General features: G+C 44.9%; 1 protein-coding gene across 2 annotated transcripts in view; it reads left to right on the top strand.

The window, feature by feature from the left end:
* LOC147621466 (soluble starch synthase 1, chloroplastic/amyloplastic-like) overlaps positions 1-23,140 on the top strand; it is a 31,483-nt gene extending 8,343 nt beyond the window's left edge. The window contains exons 11-16 of one of the 2 annotated variants that reach the window (XM_086824209.1): positions 19,468-19,592; positions 19,703-19,811; positions 19,912-19,967; positions 22,519-22,558; positions 22,634-22,797; positions 22,922-23,140. In XM_086824209.1, coding sequence (XP_086680335.1) covers positions 19,468-19,592; positions 19,703-19,811; positions 19,912-19,967; positions 22,519-22,558; positions 22,634-22,789 — 486 coding nt within the window. In that variant the 3' untranslated portion in view covers positions 22,790-22,797; positions 22,922-23,140. Of the gene's footprint in view, positions 1-19,467; positions 19,593-19,702; positions 19,812-19,911; positions 19,968-22,518; positions 22,559-22,633 lie in introns of both variants that reach the window. The other variant, XM_086824208.1, reaches the window with a different exon arrangement.
* The last annotated feature ends 4,020 nt before the right edge of the window (positions 23,141-27,160 follow it).

Raw genomic sequence — 27,160 nt, 5'->3', positions numbered from 1 at the left:
AGAGCTGCAAGAATTGTACTTCCTTTTTGTACATTATGAATATACTGTATACTCAGCTCTCTCTCTCTCTCTCTCTCTCTCTCTCTTCTCTCTATGTTCTGTATGCGTTTTGCATCAAGCATTTTCTAGGATGGTGTTTAGGGCTGAAATAAGACTCCCAGAGCTTCTGCATGTGACATTAGTATCAGAGCATCACGCTCAGCAAGGCTAAACACTGATCAGTCCCAGATGAAGGTGCACAGTCCAAGGAAAGGAACACAAGACATGGAAGAAGTTCCCAAGAGGGTGGTTGGTGGTGTTCCACAAGACCCAAGGGGAATGGCATGTTAGCACATTCATCCCTAGTTTCTGCTCATGTTTGGAGTTCCCTTTTGGTCCCTTTTCATGGCCCTTGGTTGTGGGTTGGCCACCGTATTTTTTCATATTTTTTTGGCATTTTTCCCAGGTCGGGTGACTAATGTCCAGTTGGCCAGCTTCATGTTGTCCAGTCGGCTAGGTCTAGTTGTCGAGTCGGCCAGCCCTACTTTACCTATTTATAGGTGGGGTTGCCTCCCTCACTTTTCATAGTCTAGTCTTCCTTTGTATCCCTCACTTATGAGACCTTTTATGTCTCTTGCTTGGGACTGTTTCATTGCAATATATTCAGCATAGTTGCTTCATATTTCTCTCTTGCACTCTCTCAGCACACTCTAGTGCTTGTATGCTTCCACTCTGTGCACTCTTTCGTGGTATCATCACTCCCGGTTCAGCGTTACTTTGCTGCCCCAACTTCTCGTCTGTTTTCAGACAGCACCTTCATCTTTGCATTTTCTTCTCAGATCTGCTCTGCTGGTCGGCTGGCCTCTTCCCGGTGCTTCTCCACTGCAGCTTCAGGTCATCCATCACCGGTTTTGACCATTGAGACCCCCTTTACACCTGTCGGCTGCCTTGTTTCAGGGCAGCAGCACTTGTGCTGCATTTTTTCCTCTATAGGTGTTTCTTGCAGTTGATGGTGTTCTAATTTGAGGATTGGTGGCATCTGGTACCTGTGGTGGACACTTCTTCCGAGATTGTGTGTTTTTCTTTTGAGATTGAGTCCGAGCTTTTGTGATGGTTGCCCCGACTACTCTTCATATGTTCTCTGAGTCTACAAAGTTGGGTGGCTCCAACTACACTTTGTGGAAGGTGAGGGTGAAATCAACCTTGTGTGGAGTGGATCTTTGGGATTGGCTTGTTACAGTTGTCAATGCCACCCCTCCCACCCTTGTTACCCTGAGGCACAGATTGATATTTGGACAAATGATCGTCGTGTTTTCTCTTTTTTGATGTTGAATTGTCAAGATTATGTTCTCTCTCATGTGTGTACAGCAGATGTTGCACATGAAGTTTGGAAGGCATTTGCAGATCTTTATGAGATTTAGTCTCCGAGTTGGATTTTGGCTTTGGAAAAGCAGCGTATGAATTTGTCATTTTCTGCCTTTCCATCTTTACCTGCTTTCATCTCGAAGATGAAAGATCTCCGGGACGAGCTTGGTGTTTGTGGCAAGGATATCTGTGTAAAGGATATGGCTATTCGGCTTCTCTCCAAGCTTCCAGAGAGGTTTGATGCTTACTTTCAGTCTCTTGTTTCTTCTTCTCGTCTTGTTCCAGTTACTTGGGAGGAAGTTCTCCCCTCCATTATGCAGATTGAGTTTCGCTTTGAGGAGTGGATTGGCACCTCTTGTGGTTTTGATGAGGTTTTGGCTGCACGAGATAAAGGGAAGAATCAACAGAAGAAAGAGAAAGGGGGTTCTGACAAGAACTCCAAAAATAATGACAAGGATAAAGACAAATCTTCTAAAAACAAGGACATTGAGTGTCACTACTGTGGCAAGAGGGTCATAAATCGTCCCAATGTCACAAGAAGAAGTGGGATGAAGAAGCAAACGACTCTTACCTCTACAGCGGTGTCTCAGACCAAGAAGGATAATGGTATTCTTCTATTAGTAGGTACTTGTCGTGTACTTGCTCTTGTGACTTCTCAGTCGCGGTCGTGGATTGTGGATAGCGGTGCTACTACTCACATGAAACCTCATCGGGATTGGTTCGAGGACTTTACTGCGAGGATAGGCGATATCACTTTGGGTGATTCTTCTTTCGTGCCCGTTCATGGACATGATACCATCCCCATCTTCTGCTCCTCTGAGGATAAGAGGTACTTCTTTGACGTTCTGTACATTCTAGATTTGGCATTGAACCTTTTGTCAGTGAGTGCTCTTACAGCTCAGGATGAGGGGGTGATCTTCTCTTTGTTATTAGATTACTATTCATGATAAGGAGACTGGTAGCATCTTGGCTTAGGGAGTCTAGGATAGTGGCTTGTACAAGTTGACCGCTTTGCTTTCTACTGGTTCTTCTTCAGCTCTTTGGCATGCTCGATTTGGCCATTCGAGCTATCAGCTTCTACAGCGAGCTTCAAAGGATGGGTTGGTTGAGGGTTTACTGACCATCAAGGCTCCATCTTTTGTTTATTCCTCTTGTTTACACGGGAAGCAACACCGAGCCGCCTTTCCGAAGGAGGCAACACACAGATCTTTGACATCACTTGCTCTTGTTCATGCAGACTTATGTGGTCCTATGAGCACCGCGTCTTTGAGTAAGGCATTGTTCATGCTCGTGATGGTGGATGACTTCTCTAGATATACTTAGGTCTTCTTTCTAAAGTCCAAGGATGAGACTTTTCAGCAGTTTTGTGATTGGAGGGTTGAGGTGGAAAAAGAGACCGGTTCTTCGGTCAAGGTTATGAGGACCGACAGAGGGGGTGAGTTTACATCCCAGGAGTTTCAACAATATTACAAGGATCATGGTGTTCGGAGACAGCTTACTACAACATATACTTCATCACAGAATGGAGTTGTAGAGAGGAAGAATAGGACCATCATGGAGATGGCCGTGCTTCTACTGTTGTCTATATTCAGAACAAGTCTCCTATTGTTGCTCTTCCAGATAAAACTCCATATGAGGCTTTCCATGGTGAGAAGCCCTCTTTTGTTCATTTGCGAGTATTTGGTTGTTTGGCGTATGTACATGTGCCTAAGGAGCATCGCTCCAAGTTGGACTCGAAGTCTCAATGCATGACTTTTCTCGGATACAGTTCTGTGTCCAAGGCATATCGTCTATATGATCAGCATGCCGGTAAAGTTGTTGTGAGCCGTGATGTGGTGTTTGACAAGACTCCTACATCTTCAGAGGGAGGTGGTGAGCTTCTACTTTCTCTGCCTCCTCCTCCTCCTCCTCCCCCTTGCTTCTGTTACACCTCTAGGTGTGGATTCTCAGTCAGATGATGATGATGATGACTCTGCTCCTCCTCTAGCGAGTTTGAGCAGATCTGTGCTTGGATGGTATTTTGAGACAGTTTGTGATTTTGGATTATGTGAGCTTCCTTCTGCTCCTCCGCCTGGTTCTCTCAGGCGATCTTTCAGAGTTTTAGGGAAACAAATTCATGAGGGCAACATGTTTGTTAACTATGCTCTGATGTCCTCTATTATTCATGGTCCTTTTGATCCCACTTCTGTGGACGAGGCTCTTTCACATGAGCCTTGGCGTCGTGCTATGCAGGCAGAGTTGGATGCTATTGAACGGAATGGCACTTGGATTTTGGTGCCTAGGCCATTGCAGTGTAAGGTAATTGGTGTGTGTTGGATCTTCAAAACGAAGTACTGAGTTGATGGCAGCTTGGACAAGCACTAGGCGAGATTGGTTGCCAAGGGTTATGCTCAGCGCCCTGGAGTCAACTTCGATGAGACCTTCGCTCCGACTGCCCGGATGACTACCATTTGCACCGTTCTTGCTCTTGCAAGACATAGATGGCCCGTATTCTAGATGGACATCAAGTTGGCTTTCCTGAATGGAGAGCTTACACAAGAAGTGTATGTTGATCAGTCTCGCCGGGATTTGAGGTTCCAGGCAGACAAGATCAGGTGTACTGGCTGAAGAAAGCTTTGTATGGTCTGAAGCAGGCTCCGTGGGCTTGGTACCAGCAGATTGATGAGTTCTTTCATAAGCTTGGCTTGTGCCATTCTCAATTTCTCATGCAGATTCGAACCTTTATATCCTCCTTGAGAGGGGGTTGATTGTTATCATTGTGGTCTATGTTGATGACCTCATCTTTTACAGGTTCTTATTCAGTGAGGATCCATTCAGTCATGGATGCTTTGGAGACAGAGTTTGAGATGACGGATCTTGGCCTTCTGCATTATTTTCTTGGCTTTGAGATTTGGCAAACCTCTAATGGTATTTTCTTCTCTCAGTAGAAGTACACACGGGTGATACTTAACAAGTTTCAGATGACTGGATGTAGATCAATATCTTCTCCTATGGATACTAGTGATGAGAAGCTTTCGCTTCTTGATGCTTCTCCAGGGATTGATATGGGACAGTATCGGATTCTCGTCGGTTGTTTGGTTTGGTTGGCCTACTCCCGATTGGACATTTGTTTTGCAGTGAGCTTATTGAGTACTTTCACATCCAAACCTCGTCAGTAGCATTGGCGGTGTGCTCTCAGGGTTCTTCGATACTTGCGTGGTACTTTGGACTTTGGCATCTTCTATGGCCAAGGGTGCACTCTTCTTGGATGGTCTGCTGATTCAGATTGGGCCGAGATCCAGATACTCGGCGTTCGACCACTGGTTGTGTTTTTTCACTTAGTTCAGGAGCCATTTCATGGAGCAATAAAAAGCAGCCTACTGTGGCGCTTTCCTCTACAGAGGCGGAGTATCGTGCAGTTTGTTATGCTGCATGTGAGGCAATTTGGTTGCGGAGATTATTGGGAGAACTTTGCTTTCCTCCTACCGGAGCTACTCTTCTTTGGTGTGACAATCAAAGTTGCATAGCCATTGCCAAGAACCTTTTGTTTCATGCTTGTACGAAACACATTGAGATTTAGTATCACTATGTTCGTGAATGGTTTCTTGTTGGAGATTTGCATTTGGAGTATTGTCCCTCAGCAGAGAATGCAACAGATTTGTTTACCAAGCCAGTTTCTCAGGCTTCCTTGGCTCCTCATCTTTGGCTTCTTGGAGTTTGTTCAGTATCTCGTGCTGAGAGGGGGTGTTAGCACATTCATATCCAGTTTTTGCTCATGTTTGGAGTTCCCTTTTGGTCCCTTTTCATGGCCCTTGGTTGTGCACTGGCCATCCTATTTTTTCATATTTTTTTGGCATTTTTCCCAAGTCGGGTGATTGATGTCCAGTTAGCCAGCTTCATGGTGTCCGGTCAGCTAGCCCTACTTTACCTATTTATAGGTGGGCTTCCCTCCCTCACTTTTCATAGTCTAGTCTTCCTCTGTATCCCTCACTTATGAGACCTTCTATGTCTCTTGCTCAGGATTGTTTCATTGCAGTATATTCAGCATAGTTGCTTCATATTTCTCTCTCTCTCTCTCTCTCTCTCTTGCACTCTCTCAGCACACTCTAGTGCTTGTATGCTTTTGCTTTGTGCACTCTTTCATGGCAGTCTTGTGAGTCGGGTGCCACTTGGGGCACACCAGGAAAGGCTTTCAGGCAACGGTTCCAAGGGAGGATGATCCTCCAAGGAGTGGAGTGAGAGTGCCAAACTCAATACTCAAGAAAAGAAGACTAGAGAAAGTGTTCAAGGGATATAGGATGGAATAGACGCATAGATCTTCATCAGAGTTGGAGTGGGTTTGGAGACCTGACAGGGTTTTTAGTGAAAAGGTTGCTAGGAAGGGAAGGATGATAGGTTTAGGACTCTATGAATAGACAATGGGATGATGACAGTCATCCAAGAATAGCATTTTGAATCTCATCGTCAAGTTTAGTAGAGGGGGATGTGATGTGCAAGACATGTGCAGGCTGATCCTAGAGCTGACCCTTGATGGGCATCAGATAAAAGACAGGATTAGAACCAGATTTTGGAGCATATGTTGCTGGTGTGGGCAGGGAAGGACTGGTGGAGGACAAAGGAGGCTGTTGGCCAGTGCATGAATGGGAAAAGAGACTTGTCGGCAGTAGCAAATTAGCATGTTTTTGTTCGGGACCTGGCCAACCAGCGACAGCAGTTGGCCAATCCACTAGGAAATTCTAGAGCCTATTTAAGGCATGTTTGCTCATCGTTTTTGATCATTGGCTGCAAGACTTGTACTTCCTTTTCGTACATTATGAATATACTGAATACTCAGCTATCTCTCTCTCTCTCTTCTCTCTATGTTTTGTATGCATTTTGCATAAAGCATGTTCCAAGATGGTGTTTAGGGCTGAAAGAAGACTCCCAGAGCTTCCACATGTGACATAGGAGTAGGCATGGAAGAACAACCACTTCCGAACTCCTCAGATGGGTACGAGAATGAAGAACCTGGTGGGGAAGTGAGAATTCTAGGACCTCCCCAAAGTGCCAGTGAACAAGCTAGGTCACTATTTCAAAAGTGAGGACATGAATGTGGCACTGCCCGTGAAATATAAGGGCTCACAACAATTTTGGATAGAGGTGTTGGAGTTCACCAAGCAATACTGTGCAAAATGGGGATAGCCAATGTTGGATCAGTCCAGTCTAATTGCGAAGCAGCTGGCTGATGTAGCCACAATTAAGCCCCTGGGCCTTTTGTGAAATGTTAAAATCAAGACTTTTGGCCTAAGTTTCAGCCACTTTGCTGCATGTGTGGACTCCTTGCTGTACTGATCCACAGCCCTAAGCCTAGTTAAGAACAAGATGCTAATTTAAACATGACTAAGACAGAGGAGAGAAAAGAAGAGAGAGATTGGTGTCAAGGTTTTTTTGTATTAATAGGTTGCTTACTGAATGTATATGGCTGAGCCTTAGGTCAGCCCCAAAGGGGGTGATCCTTGGCCTTTACATGACTTCTACTGACTACTGCTATGATGGATGATGATGAAAATGACTTGAGAAATGCTGAATTATGGCTGCTGTATATATATATGCTCGAGGTGCTGGTCGGCCAGCTCTGGACATGGAATATTCATAGAAAAAAGCCTTAAATGCTGCGCTTTGCTCACTGCCTTGCCCACACCTGGCTGACCTTCACTTAATGCTAAACTGCATGTTGCCTAGTTGTCTACTAGCTGCCATCTGATGGCTGATGGCTGAAGACAGGACACCAGAGCCCTCTATGCTGCTTATGCTGATGGTGGTGATGCTGATGATGATGATGATGATGCTAATGCTAATGCTGGAGCTACTGTTGATGGTAAAGATACTAATCTGATGCTAAATGCTGACTAATTCAGGGATTAATACTATTCATGCAGAGGATTAGCCATGGCACGGGCGTGCACGTGACACTCATTTATGGTGATGAATTTTGCTCAGCAGCCGAGCTCACATAATTGCAACTTAGGCAGACCCTAGACCCTATATGCAAGAAGCAAGACTAGTCCAATGACTGAGACACAGATCATATCTACATTCGGAAAAAGGGCCAGACGCTTAAGGTCAACTTGCACACATGGAAAACCCATCCCATGATCAAGGACCCTTTTACCAAAGACTCGGTCACGAAGACTTAGTCATGATTGCAAGGACCACAGAAGTGAATATGTGCCTCACAAAACATTAGATCAAGAACGTGAGAGCTCGGATTTTGCTCCACTTCCAGCGCCTGAGGATTCTGAGAATTGGGTGCATATTCTTGCAACCATGGACATTCTTCCTACTAGGTCTGTCACGCATTACTGCATTTCAAATGGCCAAGATCGCCTCTGTTTACATGCTCAGTGCAGCAACAATGCAGGGTGCACTTGAGTTCGAAGGGAACATTAGGTGGTAGCATGGGGATAGAATCACACTCGGAACGACGACTTATATCTGTTCAAGGGAGGGAACGAGCAACCATTACCTTGAGCAACTTGAAGATGAGTTTAGGAGGGCGTGTCAAAACGCACAAGCAGTCCTATAGTTTGCCAGTAAAATTATGTTTGCAATTGGGCATTTCTGATGAGGATAAGAAAGGACAGTTCCTCTATGGCCTTGACACGCAAATCCAGTGGGAAGTGCATATGTTTCGGTCAGCCACCTTCGAAGATGCACTCTTGCTTGCGTAGAGTGCACAATAGAGGAAAGCCCAGGACTTCCCAGCCTTCCACTCCCAAGGCACCCGCCTCTGGGGGGAAAAGGCTAGAACTAGACAGGATCTTCCCTAGGATAGAGCACAGGAGCCTCTAGCTTCAAAAACTCAACTAATGCGCCCAAGCTTAGTCTAGACCAGAAATCTCAAGCAGGCAAGACTGGTGGACGGTTGAGCCCAGAAGAAATAGCTTAGTACAAGAAAAAGGGTAGGTGTTTCTTTTGTCACACAAAAGGAAACACTTCTAAGGATTTTCCAAAGAAGACTACCACTTCCCAAACTCCACGACTTTCGTGGTGAGCCCCGCTCCCACACAGAATCTAGTGGTCGTTCCTAGTTCTTTGGGCCCCGGTTCTTCAATGGTGCAATCATCAGTTGGGAGCTCAAAGATAAGCAAAAGGGCGACCAAGACTAGGACGCTTAGAGTAGAACCATGGCTGACTCGTCGGACTGGGACTCACAAGCGACCAGTTTTCACTCTAGGTCTTGCACTTGCTTGTACAGATATGTCCATGTGGCATCTGAGTGCGGGATGCACGTGACATCCCCTTCTGCTTAACTTGATGGAAGCCGCAAAGCCTCCAAATAGTCCGTCAATAATGCTAGAAAATCTTCAAAGAAGTTCTTGTCAAGCCACACCGTTTCATATGTCCCTCGGTCTTGAAACTTCATGAGGAACTCTCTTTCTTTTCAGTAGAACTCGTGTTTGAAATGAAGTAAAAGGATCTATAATGGAACCATAACTTTAGCTTCGTCCACAACGTATGGTTCTTGTTCATCGTGGACATCAGAGAGAGGAGGTCCAATATAAGGCTTTAACACATCATGCATGGTCCAATTGGATGGTAGCTTCAGCTTCATGGAAACCTCATTGATCTTCTTTAGAATGGGAAAGGATGTGAAGCTCTGAACGACAACTTTGGGCATCGCTTGCCCACTTGTTTCAACCTTTGCTTCATTATCCTAAGATATACCCAATCTCCTTCCGAGAAGATCACATCTTTTCTGTCCTTGTTGGCACTGAGGATGACATCTTAGTCAGGAAAGATTAGAATGGTCTTCCAAATGTTGCCTCATCGTATGGAGTCCTGTCAATAGCTGAAGAAAAAGAGTCATTCAACATAGCTTGTACTAAGAACAAAAATTGTTCCCACTTACCTTGCTGGTCGTGAACATAGCACTTCAGCACGTTGAACTCCAATTGATTGGAAATCTCCATCTGGCCGTTCATCTGTGGGTGGAATGCATTGGAAAAATTCAACTAGCCCCAAAGTTATCAAATAATGCCCTTTAGAAATGACTGGTAAACTTAGTATCTCGATCTGACCTGATGATCCTAGGTATGCCACCTATGGGGTACCAATGCCGAATACATAACCTAGCAACATCTTTAGTAGTTACGTCAGCCCTAGACATACTTTCCTATCAAGTCCCTCAAAAACTCCATCATCATGCGGTTAAACATAGCTTGGGTATTTGATGGTAGCCACTTTTGAGGTCAATTTTTGAAAATACCTTCATTCCATTCAGCCTCTCTAAAATGTAATCAATCCGAGGCATAGGGGACTTTCTCTTTATTGTTTGCTTGTTGAGTGCATGATAGTCTACGCAAAGCCAGGAGGATCCATCCTTCTTTCCCACAAAAAGGATTGGGGCTGCGAATGGAGACACACTAGAATGTGTGAAACCATACTGCAACAATTTTTGGAGTTGACAGTCCAACTTTGTTTCCATGGCCTTCGTTTTCTCCAAGGCTTGTATAGAAGCCGTACATGCCTGCATCTGTTCCCCTTGTCGTGCTATAATGCACATAAATTCCCGGAACATGGAGTTCGTGTGATCAGTGATGACCTGGCTTCTGGAAGTAGTTGCTGTCGAGGAAATAGTTTCTCTTGGGATGTGGTGTTCTCTCTCATCGTCGAAATTTTCCATAGTGGGAGTGGTCAACATTTTCCTTGACCGCAACAATACCATCCACTATGTGTGTGGGGGACATTTCCGGTTGCTTCTGGAAGCTAGAAACCAACTGTCCTTCGAGAGATAGGAGTCACATTGGAGTGTGAGTGCAACCGGTGTCTGAAAACCAACCACACAAGTGAATTTTTTTTTCCTTTTTTTTCTTGGTCGAATCTTTTTACCGGTGTCTAAAACCAACCACACAAGTGAAAAAATAAAATTCTTCTTTTTTTTCTTGGCTGAATCTCTTTATCAAAAGGGAAAGCCCTGATACCTCTGTAACATGCGGAAGCTTACAAACAAGATTATACTTTAGATAATGAATATTTAGCGACGATTGCACAATGTAGCGGAAGGAAGAGTGCAAGAGAGAGGGAAAGAGAGAGAGAGAGAGAAGCACAATAAAGACATGGTACACCCGATCTGCAAGGCCCCCACCAAGGATGGTGCATTTGCTTTATTGGATGATGAGAAAAAGTCTGACTTTTGGAAATCTTCCCTTGGCTGTAAACCTTCAGCCTGAAGATGACCTGGTTCTTGACCTTCAAGTTCACCTTTGCATTATGCTCCCTTTGGCTGTCCTGGCCCTAGGAACACTTTAGCACTTCTGTCGGCCTGTTTATTTAATTCCCACGACTTGTTTAATCAGCATATATTGGGTGCTTTTCCTATTATGCTGGCCGCATTGCTCTGGCTGCTGCCCATGGCCTGGCCGCCTGTAGTATGGCTGCCTTGGCCGACTGGCTGTCCAGGCCAGGCCTGGCCTACAGCCAGCCCATGTCCATTAGGGGCTGGCCGGCTGGCCTCTCTTGCCTCCTAGAGGCTGGCCATCAAGGCCTATGCCCTATAAGGGCTGGCCACAATGCTTAGGGGATGGGCCAAAGCTATGGCCCATGCGTTGCCCTAGCTAGCCCAAGCATTGGGTACAACCTGACACTATGCAGGACCTGACACTATGTAACACACGGAAGCTCCGGGAGTCTTCTTTCAGCCCTAAACACCACTGGAAACAATCTGATGCAAAACGCAGACATGAAGAGACAGTAGAGAGAGAGATATGTTGGAAATTCAGTATATTCTAATGGTACAAAAAGATTTTTAAACTTGCAGCCCTAGGCTGCCTTCATAAAAAGGTGATAGACACCCAAAATCTAGTCCTAATATGGACCCTAAGGACCCAACTCCTAAGTGAGTTGAATGAGTACAATGATGAGCACACTGGCCCTTTTATAGGCATGTTGGACAACTGCAACGCTGGCTGGCTGTTGTCGGACCAGCCGATTGGGCATGAACTCCAACAAATCACTGGTCGGCGGGCTGCGCCTCTCCATGGACTGAAGCGCTTGCTGCAGTCGACTGAGCCCCCTAAGTCCTCCAAGTTCTCCCAGCCTTGCACTGTCCACTTTTGCATCTTGTGCTCCAAGTCCTAGCTCTAATGGTCTTTTTTTGGCTGCCCCTTCTGGATTAGCCCTAAGGAGGTACATGAGCATGTCATGCACATGACATGCAACTCTGCTAAACTTGATGATGGGATTCCAACCTGTTCTTGGATGACTGTCATCATCCCAATCTTTTCCTGAAGTCCCTCTGTCATCCATCCATCCCTGGCAAACCCTTTTCTCTGAAAACCCGGCCCGGTCTCCAAAACCACTCTGTCTCATATTAAGATCTATGCATCTGTTCCATCTAGTCCACAATCCATTCTTGCCTTGACTTTGAACATTGTCTTGGTCTTCATTCCTGAGAAATGAGTCTGGCACTCACATCACCCCTTGGAGGATAATCCTCCCTTGGGACCGTTGCCCGAGAACCTATCTGGCTCACAGGATTGCCATCCCCTTTGGCTTTGTGGAACACCACCAACAAACCTCTTGGGAGCTCTTCCCGATTCTGTGTTCCTTGCCTTGGGCTTCGTATCCGTGTACTTTCCTGTACCTTGGACCTGTACACCATCATATGGGACTGATTCAATGTTTAGCTTTGCTGAGCCTGATGCTCTGATACCAATGTAACACGCGGAAGCTCTGGGAGTCTTCTTTCCGCCCTAAACACCACTGGAAACAATCTGATGCAAAACGCAGACATGAAGAGAGAGTAGAGAGAGAGAGATATGCTGGAAATTCAGTATATTCTAATGGTACAAAAAGGTACCTAAATCTGCAGCCCTAGGCTGCCTTCATAAAAAAGGTGATAGACACCCAAAATCTAGTCCTAATATGGATCCTAAGGACCCAACTCCTAAGAGAATTAAATGAGTACAATGATGAGCACACTGGCCCTTTTATAGGCATGTTGGACAACTACAACGCTGGCCGACTGCTGTCGGACCAGCCGACTCGGCATGAACTCCAACAAATCACTGGTCAGGCTGCATCTCTCCATGGACTGAAGTGCCTGCTCTGCAGCCGACTGAACCCCCTAAGTCCTCCAAGTTCTCCCAGCCTTGCACTGTCCACTTCTGTATCTTGTGCTCCAAGTCCTAGCTCTAATGGTCTTTTTTTGTCTGCCCCTTCTGGATTAGCCCTGAGAAGGTACATGAGCATGTCATGCACATGACATGCAACTACATGCCCTTGCACTGTCCACTTCTGTATCTTGTGCTCCAAGTCCTAGCTCTAATGGTCTTTTTTTTGTCTGCCCCTTCTGGATTAGCCTTGAGAAGGTACATGAGCATGTCATGCACATGACATGCAACTACATGCTCTTGCTGCTGCCCATGGCCTGGCCGCCTGCAGTATGGCTGCCTGGCTGTCCAAGGCTTCTAGGCCTGGACTGGCCAACAGCCAGTCCATGCCCACTAGGGGCTGGCTGGCTGGCCCGTTGCCTCCAAGAGGCTGACCATCAAGGCCCATGCCCTATAAGGGCTGGCCACAATGCTTAGGGGTTTTATGGGCCAAAGCTATGGCTCATGGGCTGCCCTAGCTAGCCTATATGTTGGGTGCAACCCGACACTAGAGGTATCCACTTGCCAGTGGCTTTACTTGCTTTCCACACAGACATGGGGCCAGCACAGTGGATTATGTTTTAGCCTCGCTAACCTTCATCCCAAGTATCCAGGATTTTGCAATTGGCCCCAGGCCCATCGAAGTTACGGTGGATCATGCACTTCTCTCCTTTACGGTGGATTTCCACTACAGTACCCGCCAGGTTGGGCAGTCCTCCTATCACCCGAGATATACCTTCTGTAGAGAGACTGATGGAGTATACACCGCTGAGATCTACAGCTTGTTGAGTGCAAAGGATCCACAGAGGCCATTAGCAGAGAGGCTTTACATACAGCTGCAGCGATAGCCTTCCCACACACGCAGCCACAGTACGACCACGTCCTGGGAGCGTGCCCCAGAATAGTTGGTATGATGATGACTGTAGGGAGCTTAGAGCCCGGCTACAGAGAGAGGTGGCCATAGGTGTTACTACATATAGATAGTCATGCATCATCTTCCGATCCCTCATTCGGTGGAAGAAGAGAGCATTCTTAGCTCGCTGGAGAGAGACATCTATCAGTTGTTTTTGAGTCAGGATTCCGGGGAGGCCTGGAGATTGCTTAGAGTGCACACCCCGCCTCCGGCCATTACCTCTCTAGATACATGGGGCGAGTATGCAGCCTCCCTCTACACAGTACCAGAGCAGCCACCACTAACCGAACCCTCTAGAGCCTTGTCCACCCTCTTCTACCTTCTTCACAGCAGAGATGGTGAGGAGGGCCATCAACAGATTGCATACATGGAGGACACAGGATCATGAGGGCATTGTAGCTGAGCATTTCATACATGCTAGAGATATGATTGCAGACTTGCTAGCTCTCATGTTTAATAGAGCCACGATTGTGCCGGTACTCAAGTCTGGAGATCCGAGCCTGCCGACTAACTACCGCACCATATTGTTGGTCACTCGCTGGCCAAGCTTTATGCCTCTATTCTTGAGCAGGAGTTGAGCAGATGGGCAGAGAGACAAGGGGTCCGAGCTCAGGGACAGGCCGGTTTCAGGAGGAGATTCTCTACTTTGGATCATATCTTTACCCTCAGGGCTATCATTGAGGAAGGCAGAGCACATGGGAGGAGGATCTACTAAGGCTTTGTGGATTTCCGCAAGGCCTTTGACATAGTGCCCAGAGCTAGACCGATGCGCAGGCTGCAAGACTTGGGGGTTCCATGTGAGCTCATTTGGGGTATTATGGCACTTTATGAGATAGTAGTTGGGCAGATGCGGACTTCAGAGGGGTCTCTCCTAGCTAGTACACTCTACTATAGGGGTGAAACAGGGCTGCCCGCTCTCTCCGACTCTATTTGGACTATACATTGATGAGATCTCTGATTATATTGGGACACGAGGGGACAGAGGAGCCCAGTTGGCTGGCACTTGGATACCTCTACTCTTATATGTCGATGATATTGTGCTTAAAGTAGACTCACCAGAGGGTATGCAGAGGCACTTGGATACTTTACATGCTTATGCACAGGACAGTGGGCTCTCAGTTAACCTTGGTAAGACCAAGGTTATGGTGTTTAACACTACAGCTCAGTGGGTCTGGAGATCAGCGCCTATTTTCACATATGGGCAGGAGACAGTGGAGTATGTTGACTCATACACATATCTTGGAGTGGTGTTCACTTGACCCACATTTTCCATGAGGGGGGCAGCAAAGGCCAAATTGACTACTGGATATGCAGCACTAGGAGGTCTAGAGAGGATGTGCTCACAGGTACAGTTTCAGGAGCCACGCACTAAGCTGTGGCTTTTTGACACGCCGGTCACATCGGCTATGCTATATGGAGTACAGATTTGGGGGCCTAGCCTAGATCATCATAGTCGATCAGGACGCACATACGATGGATGGAGATCGATGGAGAGATCACTTGTGTCCATGATCTCCAGGATGATTCGGGCTAAGGCCTCAGTACCCCATGAGATTATCAGAGCTGAGATGGGAGCACCACCGATCGCAGTTGAGGCTCTTGCCAGATCAGTGTCCTTCATTCATAGCACCTGGGAGCTTCCCCGACACCGGTATGCACGACTTGCTTTAGAGTTCTCTCATCAGCTAGCCATGTAGGGAGACACTTCATGTTGGTATGCATAGATAGCATCTTGGTTTGAGCTCCACGGGCTCAGTTTAGACAGACTTCCACCCTTCCAGTGCTCTCTGGAGGCACCCTCTCTCACCTTGACACATTCTGAGATTAGTAGAGTCATCAGACAACAGGACCTCATTCAGTTGGACACTAGGAGGACATGGCTAGAGCCCTCACAGGAGTTGGGGACGAAGATGGCTTTCTATAGAGACCATCTTCTCCGCAACTCTGAGGATGGCTTTATACTTAGACCGAGCTACATGGATACCCATCTGTCTCATGGATTGAGGTGCGCCATTGGGCAGATCCGCACCTCTTCACATCAGTTAGAGATAGAGACAGGAAGATTTAGAGGCATACCTCCAGGGGACAGGATTTGTCAGATTTGTTGGATAGAGCCAGAGACGGAGGAGCACTACATCTGTCTCGTTGCACAGCATATTATGAGGTTCGAGGGCGCTACCATTGTCTTTTCAGAGAGGGGTTTGGACCACTGGCTAGAGTCATGGACTAATGTGATCAGCGATGCTTGGGTTTTTATCTCCTGGAGATCCGCAGGCTCAGAGAGTCCATTATCAGGAGTAGACGCCCGACTCGCAGGGAGTCCACACAGACAGATTACTGACTTCTTTAGAGGGACTACCCGGGAGGACACACAGCTGACAGCCCAGCAGTGGGCACCCCGTGGGACTCTAGTTGAGAGAGCTATCCAGTTGGGCAGACCCAGACGCTCGAGGGCCTGCGGATCCTCACATCGGAGACGGTGCCTACACCGGAGGATTCAGAGCATCATTGCGAGACATCGGGCTTGTCGGACCAGGCATCTCACTATGGCAGATATCCAGGCCATCCGGCAGAGACCCATGCTAGAGCTCCTAGGATGATTACGACTCCAGCCATATACTATTGTACTCACTGTCACTTTTGTACTCCCCCATATTCATGTATCCATGTACTCATGTACCCCATTTTGACTAGTAGCATTAGCTTCCCACTCTCCCTAGTTGCTGCTTCCAGATGCTCCCTACTAATGTATTGTAGGGCTAGATACTTACCTTCAATTCTTTCTTGTCTTTTCTAGACAGTGTATCAGATGTCACATGGTTGTAACTTTGGTCTCATAGGTCACTTTGGCCTTTTGAAGACGTTAGTATAACATTTCATTTCATTTCTCTCTCTCTCTCTCTCTCTCTCTCTCTCTCTCTCTCTCTCTCTCATGATTCTTTTTTTTTTTCAAAAATTGAATAAGAAAAAAAAAATTCTCCCTCTACCCTTTTTCTATTTTGCAAAAATTGAAATCCTATACCCATTTTTGAAATTTCTGAAATTTCATAAATGGGCATTCAATTTGATGCCCAAATTTGGTGGAGATTTTTCCAAATTTGGGAAATTTTAAATTTTGCAAGAGCCCCTAAATTTGGGCATCGAATTGAATGCCCATTTCTGAAATTTCAGAAATGGGCATTCAATTCGATGCCCAAATTTGGGGGTTCTTGGAGAATGAGAAAAACTCCCAAATTTGGGCATCGAATTGAATGCCCATTTCTGAAATTTCAAAAATGGGCATTCAATTTGATGCCCAAATCTAGGGGTTTTGTCCAATTTGGACCCCCAAATTGATGCCTAAATTTTAGGCAAAATCCTGAAATTTCAGATTTGGACCCAAATTGGAAAAGCTTGAAATTAGATTTTGATTGATTGATTATTGAACTGTTGATGTGTATACTTTCAGCTCTTTTGGCACCATGGTTTGGAGTGGAGCAGCCTCGGGCTCAACGAGAGGGAGATCTTCAGCTGCAAGGGACCCATGGCTCAATACGGTTGTCATTAATAAATACGGTTGTCATTAATAAATACAACCGTTCGAGTTCTAGGAAGGCGGTCTGCAAGGGACCCATGGCTCAATACGGTTGTCATTAATAAATACAACCGTTCGAGTTCTAGGAAGGCGGTCTGCATTTATTGTGGTCAAGTGATGTCTGGTGGTGTGACATGTGTAAAGTCACACCTTGCATGGGGAGATGGCAGCAAAGGCATCAAGGCATGTGCTGGAGTCCCTGAGCACATCTTCATAGCACATGGTGGGGATCACAATCGATATATGGCGATTATAGGTCGTCTTCAGCCCCCCATTGCATAGGCTGTGCTTGATGCAATTGTTCAGAGAGAGAAGACAAGACTTCTAGACCCTACTTCACAGGAGGTTGACCATAATGTTGGAGCACTTTCTTTTTTGATGTAATATGTATTGCACTTTCTTTTTTGGACTCCAGTAATGCCGAGTTAACTATTACATTTCTTAGTTAACTATTACATTTTTTATTTAATCGTGCATGCCCATTGACACTAAATCATGTTAAAACTTTAAGTTATTAGAAATCTTGATCTTGTGACTTGTCAATGATTCAATGGATTATGGTCATGTGACATGACCTCATGAGGCATGCTTTTTTTCAATGTTACATGTATGACTAAGTATGAGGAAATCACTGTCCATGGATGCAATCAATAATGTATTGTAGACAGTAGACTTGTAGTATTAAATTTTGTTTGGTAATTACCGATTGGTTATATGGTTTTGGTACTTTTGTTTTCTTGATTGTATGCTATTATAATTAAGTTTGAACTTTGAAGGCCCAAATCTAAAATTTCACATTTGGCTCCCCACATTGGAGGGGAAATTGCACTTCCTCTCTCTAATTGAAAGCCCTGCCCTTATTCTCTATGCGGTTTGGGCACTATGCTAGCCACTTTGGTAGGTTATTCAGGTCTAGGACCGCTTCTTCTTGCTCATGGGTGGTTGTAAAATAAATTCCTCTTTCAAAGGATGGTGATGAAACATTGGAGGCCGTGTCTTTGCTTGAGCTCTCTTGGATTGTCACTTGTCCTCCCCTCTCCCTATCTTCTTGGTTCTTCGCCTTTGGATCTTGGGGGTGATTTTCGCTTGTTCTGAGACTTCATGAGCAGATGGGCTTGCCCTTGAGTCTTTTGCGGTTGATAAGAGGTGGAGGCCTCTCCTGTTTTGGGAGCCGTTGATCGTCTCTAGCTTTGCATTGCTATGGGCAAAGGTATGTACACAAGCCTAGTCGAGCACGTACGTAGCCTGACCAGAGAGAAATTTGCACTCCAACTGGGCCAATGGCAAGCCCAAGCTTCCTCGGCAGTGGTGCCAAAGATGGGAACACTTGAGCCTTGCACGACAGGAGAGAAGAAGTGAAGAATGCAAGGGTCTTTGCCGGTTTGTACCCTTAGCCATTTGTGGTAGAACAACCCTCTCTTGTGGAGAAGCTAGGGTCCTCAACCTTGTCTCCCTTGGTGTCATCCCAAGGGAGATAGCACTTGGGTAGTGAGAGAGTTATGGAAAGCTCAATACCAACATTGGTGAGAGGATGGGGAAGAGATGGAGATGGAGAAGGAGAGGAAGAAGAAAAAGAAGAGAGCAAGTAACATCACTCTACACACTCACCACACAATCCAAACAAGAAAGCATGCATCAAAGAGAGCAAACATGCAAGCAACCATCAACATGAGCATAAAGCTAGACTCAATTGTGATAATGGGATTATGTAGTGTTCTCATTAGTCAAAATGACTTATATACAAGCCTTATATTTACAATGTTCGGCCTTCCATATAATGTGTGGGGCCCAAAAGCTAGAAATAGGTTTATTTTCTAGGCTAAGTATATACTACTGGCATTAAGGTCGCTAAATGAATATCGTACGAAATTACACAAGTAGTAAAGCTCAGAGATATCCCAAAAGGGTGTAGCCGTGCGACCGGAGTAATGTTACCATTGTGGTTAACAGGAGCAGTCACATGCCTAATCCTGCTGCTTGTGTTGAGCCTGGGTGACAGCTTTGTGTCGGTAGATGTATTCCAAAGAAGTTTGTGATGAAGGTCCAAGAGGCATCTTACTAGCACCGATTCTGTGGGTGCTGTCTCACAGCTAGACCTCTCGATGGCGGTGAAGCTCCAGGAGACACATCCCCAGGCATCTCTAGTCCTCATGCTGCATAACCTGTAGGAGAGGGCCATATTCATCTTGAAAAAGACAGTGGAACCTCCCGTGAATCTCGTAGTATATTGGGCATCTAAACAAATAGTGCTCCTCTGCCTCCACCCCTTTGGTTGTGCTTACCCTACATGCTAGTGCCTCTTGAGGGAGGCTGCCCGCCCTGCTAGACTCAATCTGTAAACATGAGATGATACCCTCAATTCGCCAAGAGCGATCGGCATGCCATGTGACATGTGCCTGTGGAGGTATTCAGGGCTCACAATGAATCCGTCCTTTGAAACTCACAAGAAATACTGTGTGAGAACTGGAGAGAGAGAGAGAGAGAGAGAGAGAGAGAGAGAGAGTTTCATGGGTTTTTATGTGCAGGTTATGCTTGGATCTGGAGATTTATCAATTGAATCATGGATGCAGTGGGCAGAGTCAACATACAAAGACAAATTTCGAGGCTGGGTTGGATTTAGTGTCCCTGTTGCACACCGCATCACAGCCGGGTAAAGCATCTTAAACGCAATCATTGGAAGGGGATGCCCATGATTTCAACTTAGGTTTCCATGTTGCTTGATGGATTACTTGTAATTGATGGATTCTTGCTTCCCATCAGGTGTGATATACTCTTGATGCCGTCTAGATTTGAACCATGTGGTCTGAATCAGTTGTATGCAATGAGATATGGCACAGTACCGGTTGTTCATTGTACTGGCGGATTACGGGTATGTTGGTATCAGAAGTGGCATAGTGAAACATGCAAGATGATTTTCGACGACATGCTCCATATTGTTGAAGTCATTGATTTACAGTTGGCTTTCACAGGATACTGTTGAGGATTTCAATCCGTTTGCAAATGGTGGACAAGGAGCTGGCACAGGGTATGTTTAAACCAAATTAAGCTTTATAAAATGCTTGTTTGCTTGAATTTTATTTTATATTTTAGAGGAAGGAGTTGCCTACCTGCTTCCAATTTTCTGCCAACTTGTTGCTGCCCTCACTTCCCAGCTGTTGCAGTCCACGTCTGCAGACCTCTCTTGAGCCAGGGCTAATAAAGCTCACTCCCACTCACTCCCACATATCCATACCAAATCAGCCCTGGCATCCCATACCACCAGAGCCTGCCTGTACAGGCCCTCGGCAAGACTCTATGCGATCCGCCATGTCCACGACAGGAGTAAGACAACTCTTGGTCCAAGCCCTGACCAACTGTCAGTCACTCATGATAATGACTCTTGCCTCACTTATATATTGATAATTGTTGCTATAAATAACCATCCAGTCATAAATAGCCAGTTCACATAGATTTATTAATAATGAACCTTAGCCACCCGTATCTGCCTGCTTTCCATAATTTGAGGGCTCTCCTCACCCTGCCAGATTAGGTCCTAATCCCGAGGATTAGTATTAGGTGCGTAACACTGTTCGGTCCTATATGTGTCCATGTAGAGGTGTTCTGTGTCCATTTAGAGGTTTAACTCCAAGGCATGATGTAGGTGCTTTACGTCATGGTCCTTGCCAAATTTTTAGGTAAAGGTATTGGCACATTTTTTTGGACGGAAGCGATCTTCTTTCTTTCAACCTTGGTTATGCAATATCTTCCTCTGTAAGCTCTTGCATGGGTTCCATATGGCCATGATCACTTGTGATGTTCCTTGGCGTCAGATGCAATTTTAATTTCATTTCCCCTGAATCAGCCCATGATTGCTGGGTTGTATTGCTTCTAGTCAAAATAGATGGTCAGGACACCACACAACTTTACATGGCTTGAAATAAGGTGGTCCTGGTGGCCTTCAATCAAAACTGGCCTGTAACTTAGCATCTGTCACTGCAAATCTTTTAGGCACCCCGTGGTGCCTGGACACATTATTGCATGTGCCGGAAATATTTGGCATTATTCTTGTCTACGTTGGACATAAGACAGATAACCTTCAGAAGCTCTTGCTAGTGCTGGTGGTGAATCCACTGCAATGTTCTCAGAGATGGATAATGCCTGCAATAAGCCTGTTAGTATGGAGTGGTCGAGCCTGGCTGGCTTTGCATGACATACTACCTCTCATCTTTTCAAGCTGCTTTCCTTCAAAGCGAGTGGTCAGCATCCATTACATCATATTATCACTTCCCACAATTTTGTAAGCTTGGATTTATTCCAAAAAAGTGAGAAAAACCTCAGCTCGATGATTTATCTATGTAGATTTGTCTACTACTGTGACTTATCTTTATGGAACGAACCTGCACCTACCCATGGGTGCTGATGACGTGAGCGGGGATGTAGTACGTAGTCTATGCTATGGATGACAGAGTTGATGATCTGAAACTTTGTGAGCGGGGATGCCATAGTACGTAGTCTATGCTATGGATGACAGAGTTGATGATCTGAAACTTTGTGAGTAGACTCTCATGAAGTCGAGATCGCACTTTGGTTAATAAGTTTAAAAAATAAACTGAACTTTCATTTGGTGTATTCGTAAGAGCTATACTTGACCTCACCTCAAGTCCCATCCACTTACTCTGTCATGTGTATGCATTTTATGCAACACCAACAACCCTAAGCCTTGAGTTATGAATCAAGTATGCCTTGTCTTGGAAATTTAGTAGCCCATTTCTTAACCTAAACCAGCATTTCTTGCGCATTCTAGCTTGCGTAGACCAGATATTACCTTGGCTGCCTTGAAAGCTGGCACATTTTCCTCTCAGTATTCATGCATCTAAACTTAGGAATAGCACCACATGTGCATGCCCACAATGCTGTTAGCTTCTTCTTGTGTGCTCAAACTCAGACTTCTAGAAGCCTTTTTTCTCCAATACAATGATGTCACGCCAGCCAGAAGAGCTGTTCATGTCTCTTGTATGATCACAGCCAAGTACCTGGATGAGGACTCCAACTTCTTGGACACAAGGGCTGACTCTGAACTTGGCAGGGAGATACCACCCAAAACCAAGAACATGGGAAAAATGTTGTTCTCGTGGTCTTTATTACCTTGAATAGGTTCCCATATATTTTAATGGTGCCAGTTTTTTAAGTTATCGGGATTCTGGGCCTACATTACATGGCCCCCAATATAGACCCAATAGGTGCCATCATGCTATGCAAAGGCAGCAAATGCACTTTTTTGCAGCGAAAATGAGAGTTGGAGGCACATTGTGAGCCATGATTGGTGTGCCTTGTATGCATTAGCCCTGGGCACAACCGAAGTGGAGAGGTTCTTGGGCCTCACTTCCATTAAGGAGATACGCAGTTCAGCCTCATAGAGAAAGCATGCATAGGAACAGTTTCCAGATCTGTGGTATGAGTAAAGCTCTTTAAATTTAATGGTTGTGAATAGGCTTGGTTTACTCTTAATTATCAAGAGTCTTTTGTTTCATGGAGCTTTAAAGTTTCCTCTTTGAATGGGAAATAAATAATAGATTAACAAACTCTTTTATGTGCAGTTGGACTTTTTCTCCTCTCACCAAGGAGGCTATGTTGGGGGTAAGATGTATGAGTTGCTCAAAGTGTTGTCATTTTGATCTCCACTTGTAACTAAATGCAAAGTTGGCGTGGCAGGCTTTATGGACAGCCTTACAAACATTCAGGGAGCACAACACATTATGGGAACGCATAATGCGCCGAGGCATGGAGCAGGACTTTTCATGGGATCGTGCAGCGTTGCAGTATGAGCAAATCTTTGAGTGGGCAATGATTGATCCTCCCTATGCGTAGGTGGCAAAGTTTGTGGCAAACTGAGTGGCTGCTCCATCTGAAATATCCCCAAATGGTGACGTGCAGCTTCATGGGTGTTCTAAGCTCTTTCTTGATAAGATCATGTAATGAAGCCCCTCTAAATGCTTGCAGCTGTCAGCCTTGTTCCTCTGCTTCCTATTGGCAGTTGGATACTTGAAGTAAATGTACAGCCATGTTAACAGTGCTCTGCTTGAAGTTATCTTGGCAAAGACTTTACAACAAGCAGCGTTCGAGACTCTGCTGCAAGTACCACCATGTAGCCTTCCTTTGGCCATTTATGCCATTTGATCATCTTAAAATATTGCCTTCCTTCAGCCATTTCTTTAAAAACATTCCTATTGAGCATGTTCATATTTTTGATTGTATGAGATGTGGTGGAATGGCGGGATTTACATTTTAGTTAAAAAAACAATACCTTACCTTTTAGTCAAATACTTGATGTAGCACAAAATTTGCAGAGACAGTGGTATACAATCACATATATACTCCAGTCTTGACATCAGAAAGCAAAGAGGCTCATCTTTCTTAAAAAATTGGTAGAAGCCCCTCTCTCTCTCTCTCTCTATATATATATATATATATATGTATGTATATATATATATATCTATCTAATGCGCAAGAAAGTTGAAACCTTGTCCAGGAGTAGTCTAGAATGTGGATAGGTCCAAAGAAGGTGCAACACCGTCTCAGTCTGTGCACCACGACGAGGCACAGATGTCGCGAGTGCAGGAGCACACCCAATGGGAGAACTCCAAGCATACATCTCTAGAGAAACATGCGTCCTTTCAATGCCAAGACGCTCTTCCATATCCCTCTTAAACATTTTCTTCATAGTAATGGTTTTGCAAGTGCCACATATCATTACATACAGGCGTAATCAATGGCGGTGGCTACAACCTCACATATAAATTCTTAGTTGATATAGCATCCAAAGGCACCCCCAAGACTTTCTAGTCACCTAGGCAGTCTTGCATATGACGCAACGGTATTGGTGTAAAGGGGGACAACTCAATCCTGTCTGGGTAGAAATAGTGGGCTTGTCTCCTTGGCTTAGACCTACGTTGAGTGAGATTGCATGTGCTCTTGGGTTGGCTCTCTACCTTCCAAAAGATGAGGCCCGAGGCTGCCAGGAAAATAGCGTGTGTATTACATGGAATACAATGGTGGAAACCCCTAAAACCCTAGAGGTAGACTTAGGGGAATTGGGAAAGCTGGAGTTGTGAGCCTAAAGGTTGGTCCGTTTCCAGGAGCATGTTTCAAGCATGGTGGTTGTGGACATATATCCAAGAATTGTATCGAGGGGATGCATGTAAAACTTGCAAGCAAGGAGAGGAAGATAGGTGAAACTTGTGGGGATAGCATTGCTAAGGGTAGAGAGGAAACCATAGAGGTGTTAAAAGAAGGGAAAGGGAAAGAAGTTTTAGTTAGTGAGGGGGGGGATTAGGTTGAGGGAGCCAAGATAAAAACTAAGGGGAAAGCTAATCTCACACAAGCTAAGGAAGAGGCGGGAAAGGCCCATAACAAATTGGCTATGAGAGAAACTAGAGGGAGTAAGTCCCAAAGCAATCTGAGTCCTCTAGTATCCTCAAGCCCTTTTAGCCCTTTGGGGGATGTGGATAGTGGGACATCCTCTGTGCAAATGTTTAATTGGTTGGTGGAAGAGGCTTGGAAGGAGATGCAGAAAGATGCTGCTGACAAAGGTGATGATGAGGAGGTGGACATGGTTCCAGAAATAACCTTAACATGAGTAAGTCAATAGAAGTTAGTGGCTGCACATGGAATGTAAAAGGGATTAAGGATAGGAAAAAGAACTCTGCTTTTTGGGGATTAGTCAAGGATTGGGGGCTTTCCATTATGGCTATTCAAGAGCATAACTTGTTTGGACTAAAATCCTTTAGGAAGAATAGGTATAAAGACTGAATTGTGTTGTATGGGGGAGTGAATGGTGGGTATAGTGGAGTGATAGATGTTATTAAACATAGCTTAAACCCTAGTATAGTTGCTAATCATCCTAAAGGTAGGATTTTGGTGGTGGAGATCCAAGTTAATGGGGAAAGGATGTGGGTGGTGAATATCTATGGAGCTCACAACCATAGGGTTAGAAGTGGAATGTGGGAATGGATTGCTAATATGAATATTCAAGGCCATTGTATCCTTTTGGGAGATTTTAATATGGTTGAAAAACAACTGGATAGGTGTGGGGGGAGCACCATTTTGATGAGCCAAGAGAAGAGGAGGTGGGAGGTGACTGAGAGGAAAGATGGCATTGACTGATGGGGTGGAACATGGGTGATTGAGGGTCTGACCCTGGGCATACTTACTTTAGCCTGCAATACATTGGTTCATCATCTAGGATTGATAGAGTCTTTCTTAATCATCAAGCAATTTGGGTCCCTCACACTTTGAAGATGACAGTTGATTCTAGCACTACTCTTTCTGTCGATATGCCCTTGAAGTGGGAATGGCACATAACTGACTAGGAGGAGGGTAAAATGAACAAGTCCCCCACAAGAAAACTGAGAGTTAACAATCTGCTTCTCAATGATGAGTTGCTTATTAGTCACATTGACGAGGCAATTGCAAGACTTAAAAAGAGAGGGACCTCTGAAGGTTCTTGGAGATCTTTTGCTGATGCGATGCAAGGTATAATAAGGGGGGTTGGGAAATTGAAAGCTGAAGAAAGAAGACAGGAAAGGAGGAGATGAAGTGATCTGATGGAATTTTTACAGAAAAAGAGACAAGTAGGGAAACTCATAGAAGAAGAAGCTAATTTGTATCTTGGGTGTCAGAGAGACCTGAAATGTGAGGATGAAAAATGTGCTAGGAGAGAGGAAAAAGTAGGCTAAAATGGAATACTTTTAACAATAAAAGAAAACCTGACAAACATCTATTTAGACTGGCTGAGGTGAAAAATAGTAAGGAAGTAATGGGAAGGATTATAAATGAAAATGGGCAAGGGTTGGGGGGAATTGATTTGATTGCCAAAAAATGGGTAGAATTCTTAGGATCTACCCTTAGCCTGAAAGAAGATTGTTCATGCTGAAGGTTTCAAGCTGAAAATAAGTTGTTAGTACTTATTAATAATAGAGTGGTATGCCAAGTTGCTTAAGAGAGAGATAATGCAGATGAATGTTGGGTGGCCCTTCTAAAGCTGGGGAGAGAGAAGTCTCCTAGGTGGGATAGCTTATTTCTTGAATTCTTTATTGCATTCTAGCCATCCTTAAAGGACTTGGTATGGAAAGTGTGTAGAGAGGCTTTCAACTCTGGTAACTTGGATAAGGATCTGGAGGGGTTGGTGAAACTCATTCCCAAACAAGTAGCATGTAATAGGCTCAATCACTGGAGACCCATCACTTTGTTGACTGTTATATATAAAATCCTAGCCGAAGTCATTTCCCTCAAGATCACCCCTGTTCTTCAAGAAATCATATCTAAGAGAATATGGCTTCATAAAAGGCAGATCAATATATGACAATATTTATGCAGCCATGCTGGGGAGGGATGTGGCCTTAAGGACACATTAGAAGTGCATACTGTTGCAACTTGATCTAGAGAAGGCCTATGACAAGGTGCATTGGTCATTTGGTGGGTTGGTCATTTGATGGAAACGATGGGTTTTGGTGTTATGATGGATACTTGTATGTACACTCTTACTTTGAGAGAACACTCTAAACTATAGTTGAATGGGAGAGTGGAGGGGGCTTTGAAGTGAATAGGTTTGTGAGGTAGCCTTACTGTTTGCTATTGCATCCCATCCTCTGATAGTGGCCTTGGAAGATGCCTATTCAAAAGGTAGGGTGACTGGACTGAAACCGAGAAATGGTTCCGTTAAAAAAAAACTCTAGAAAATACCCCTGTTTGGAGGCCCATATCTCCTAGACCGTATATCCGATGAAGGCACTCTAGGGCTCATCAGAAAGCTGACATCGAGCTCTTCGACTTTGGACTTGGTTGTTCGAAGGCAAAATCGACCATTTTGGCCTTCAACCAACAGCCTCAAAATTTGACCTAGAAATCAAGGCAAAAGACAGCCCAAAAACCATGAAAAATTGCAAAAACTGTAGGAAAACGACAAGTCGTATTCGGGCTACTTTTTGAGGGCCTAAATGACAAAATCACGGACGACTTAGGGAAACAAAGTTGTAGTACTCCAAAATTACTACAACTCCCTCATACAGAATTTTTCAAAATTCCATTTGGAACACCCTCAAAAACGTACTGTGCAAAATAGGAAAAAAATTATCGAGAAAATTTTTCATCTTGAGACAGTGATGGAAAATAGGTTTTAGGACCTCCTCTTCCATCTGGGAAGTTCCTAGCATACACTTTTTCTGGAAAAATATTCAAGTT

Source organism: Cibotium barometz, chromosome 30 (genome assembly GCF_041138505.1).
Source record: "Cibotium barometz isolate CiBa-2024 chromosome 30, ASM4113850v1, whole genome shotgun sequence".
NCBI lineage: Eukaryota > Viridiplantae > Streptophyta > Polypodiopsida > Cyatheales > Cibotiaceae > Cibotium > Cibotium barometz.
This window is presented reverse-complemented; position numbering and strand designations above follow the sequence as displayed.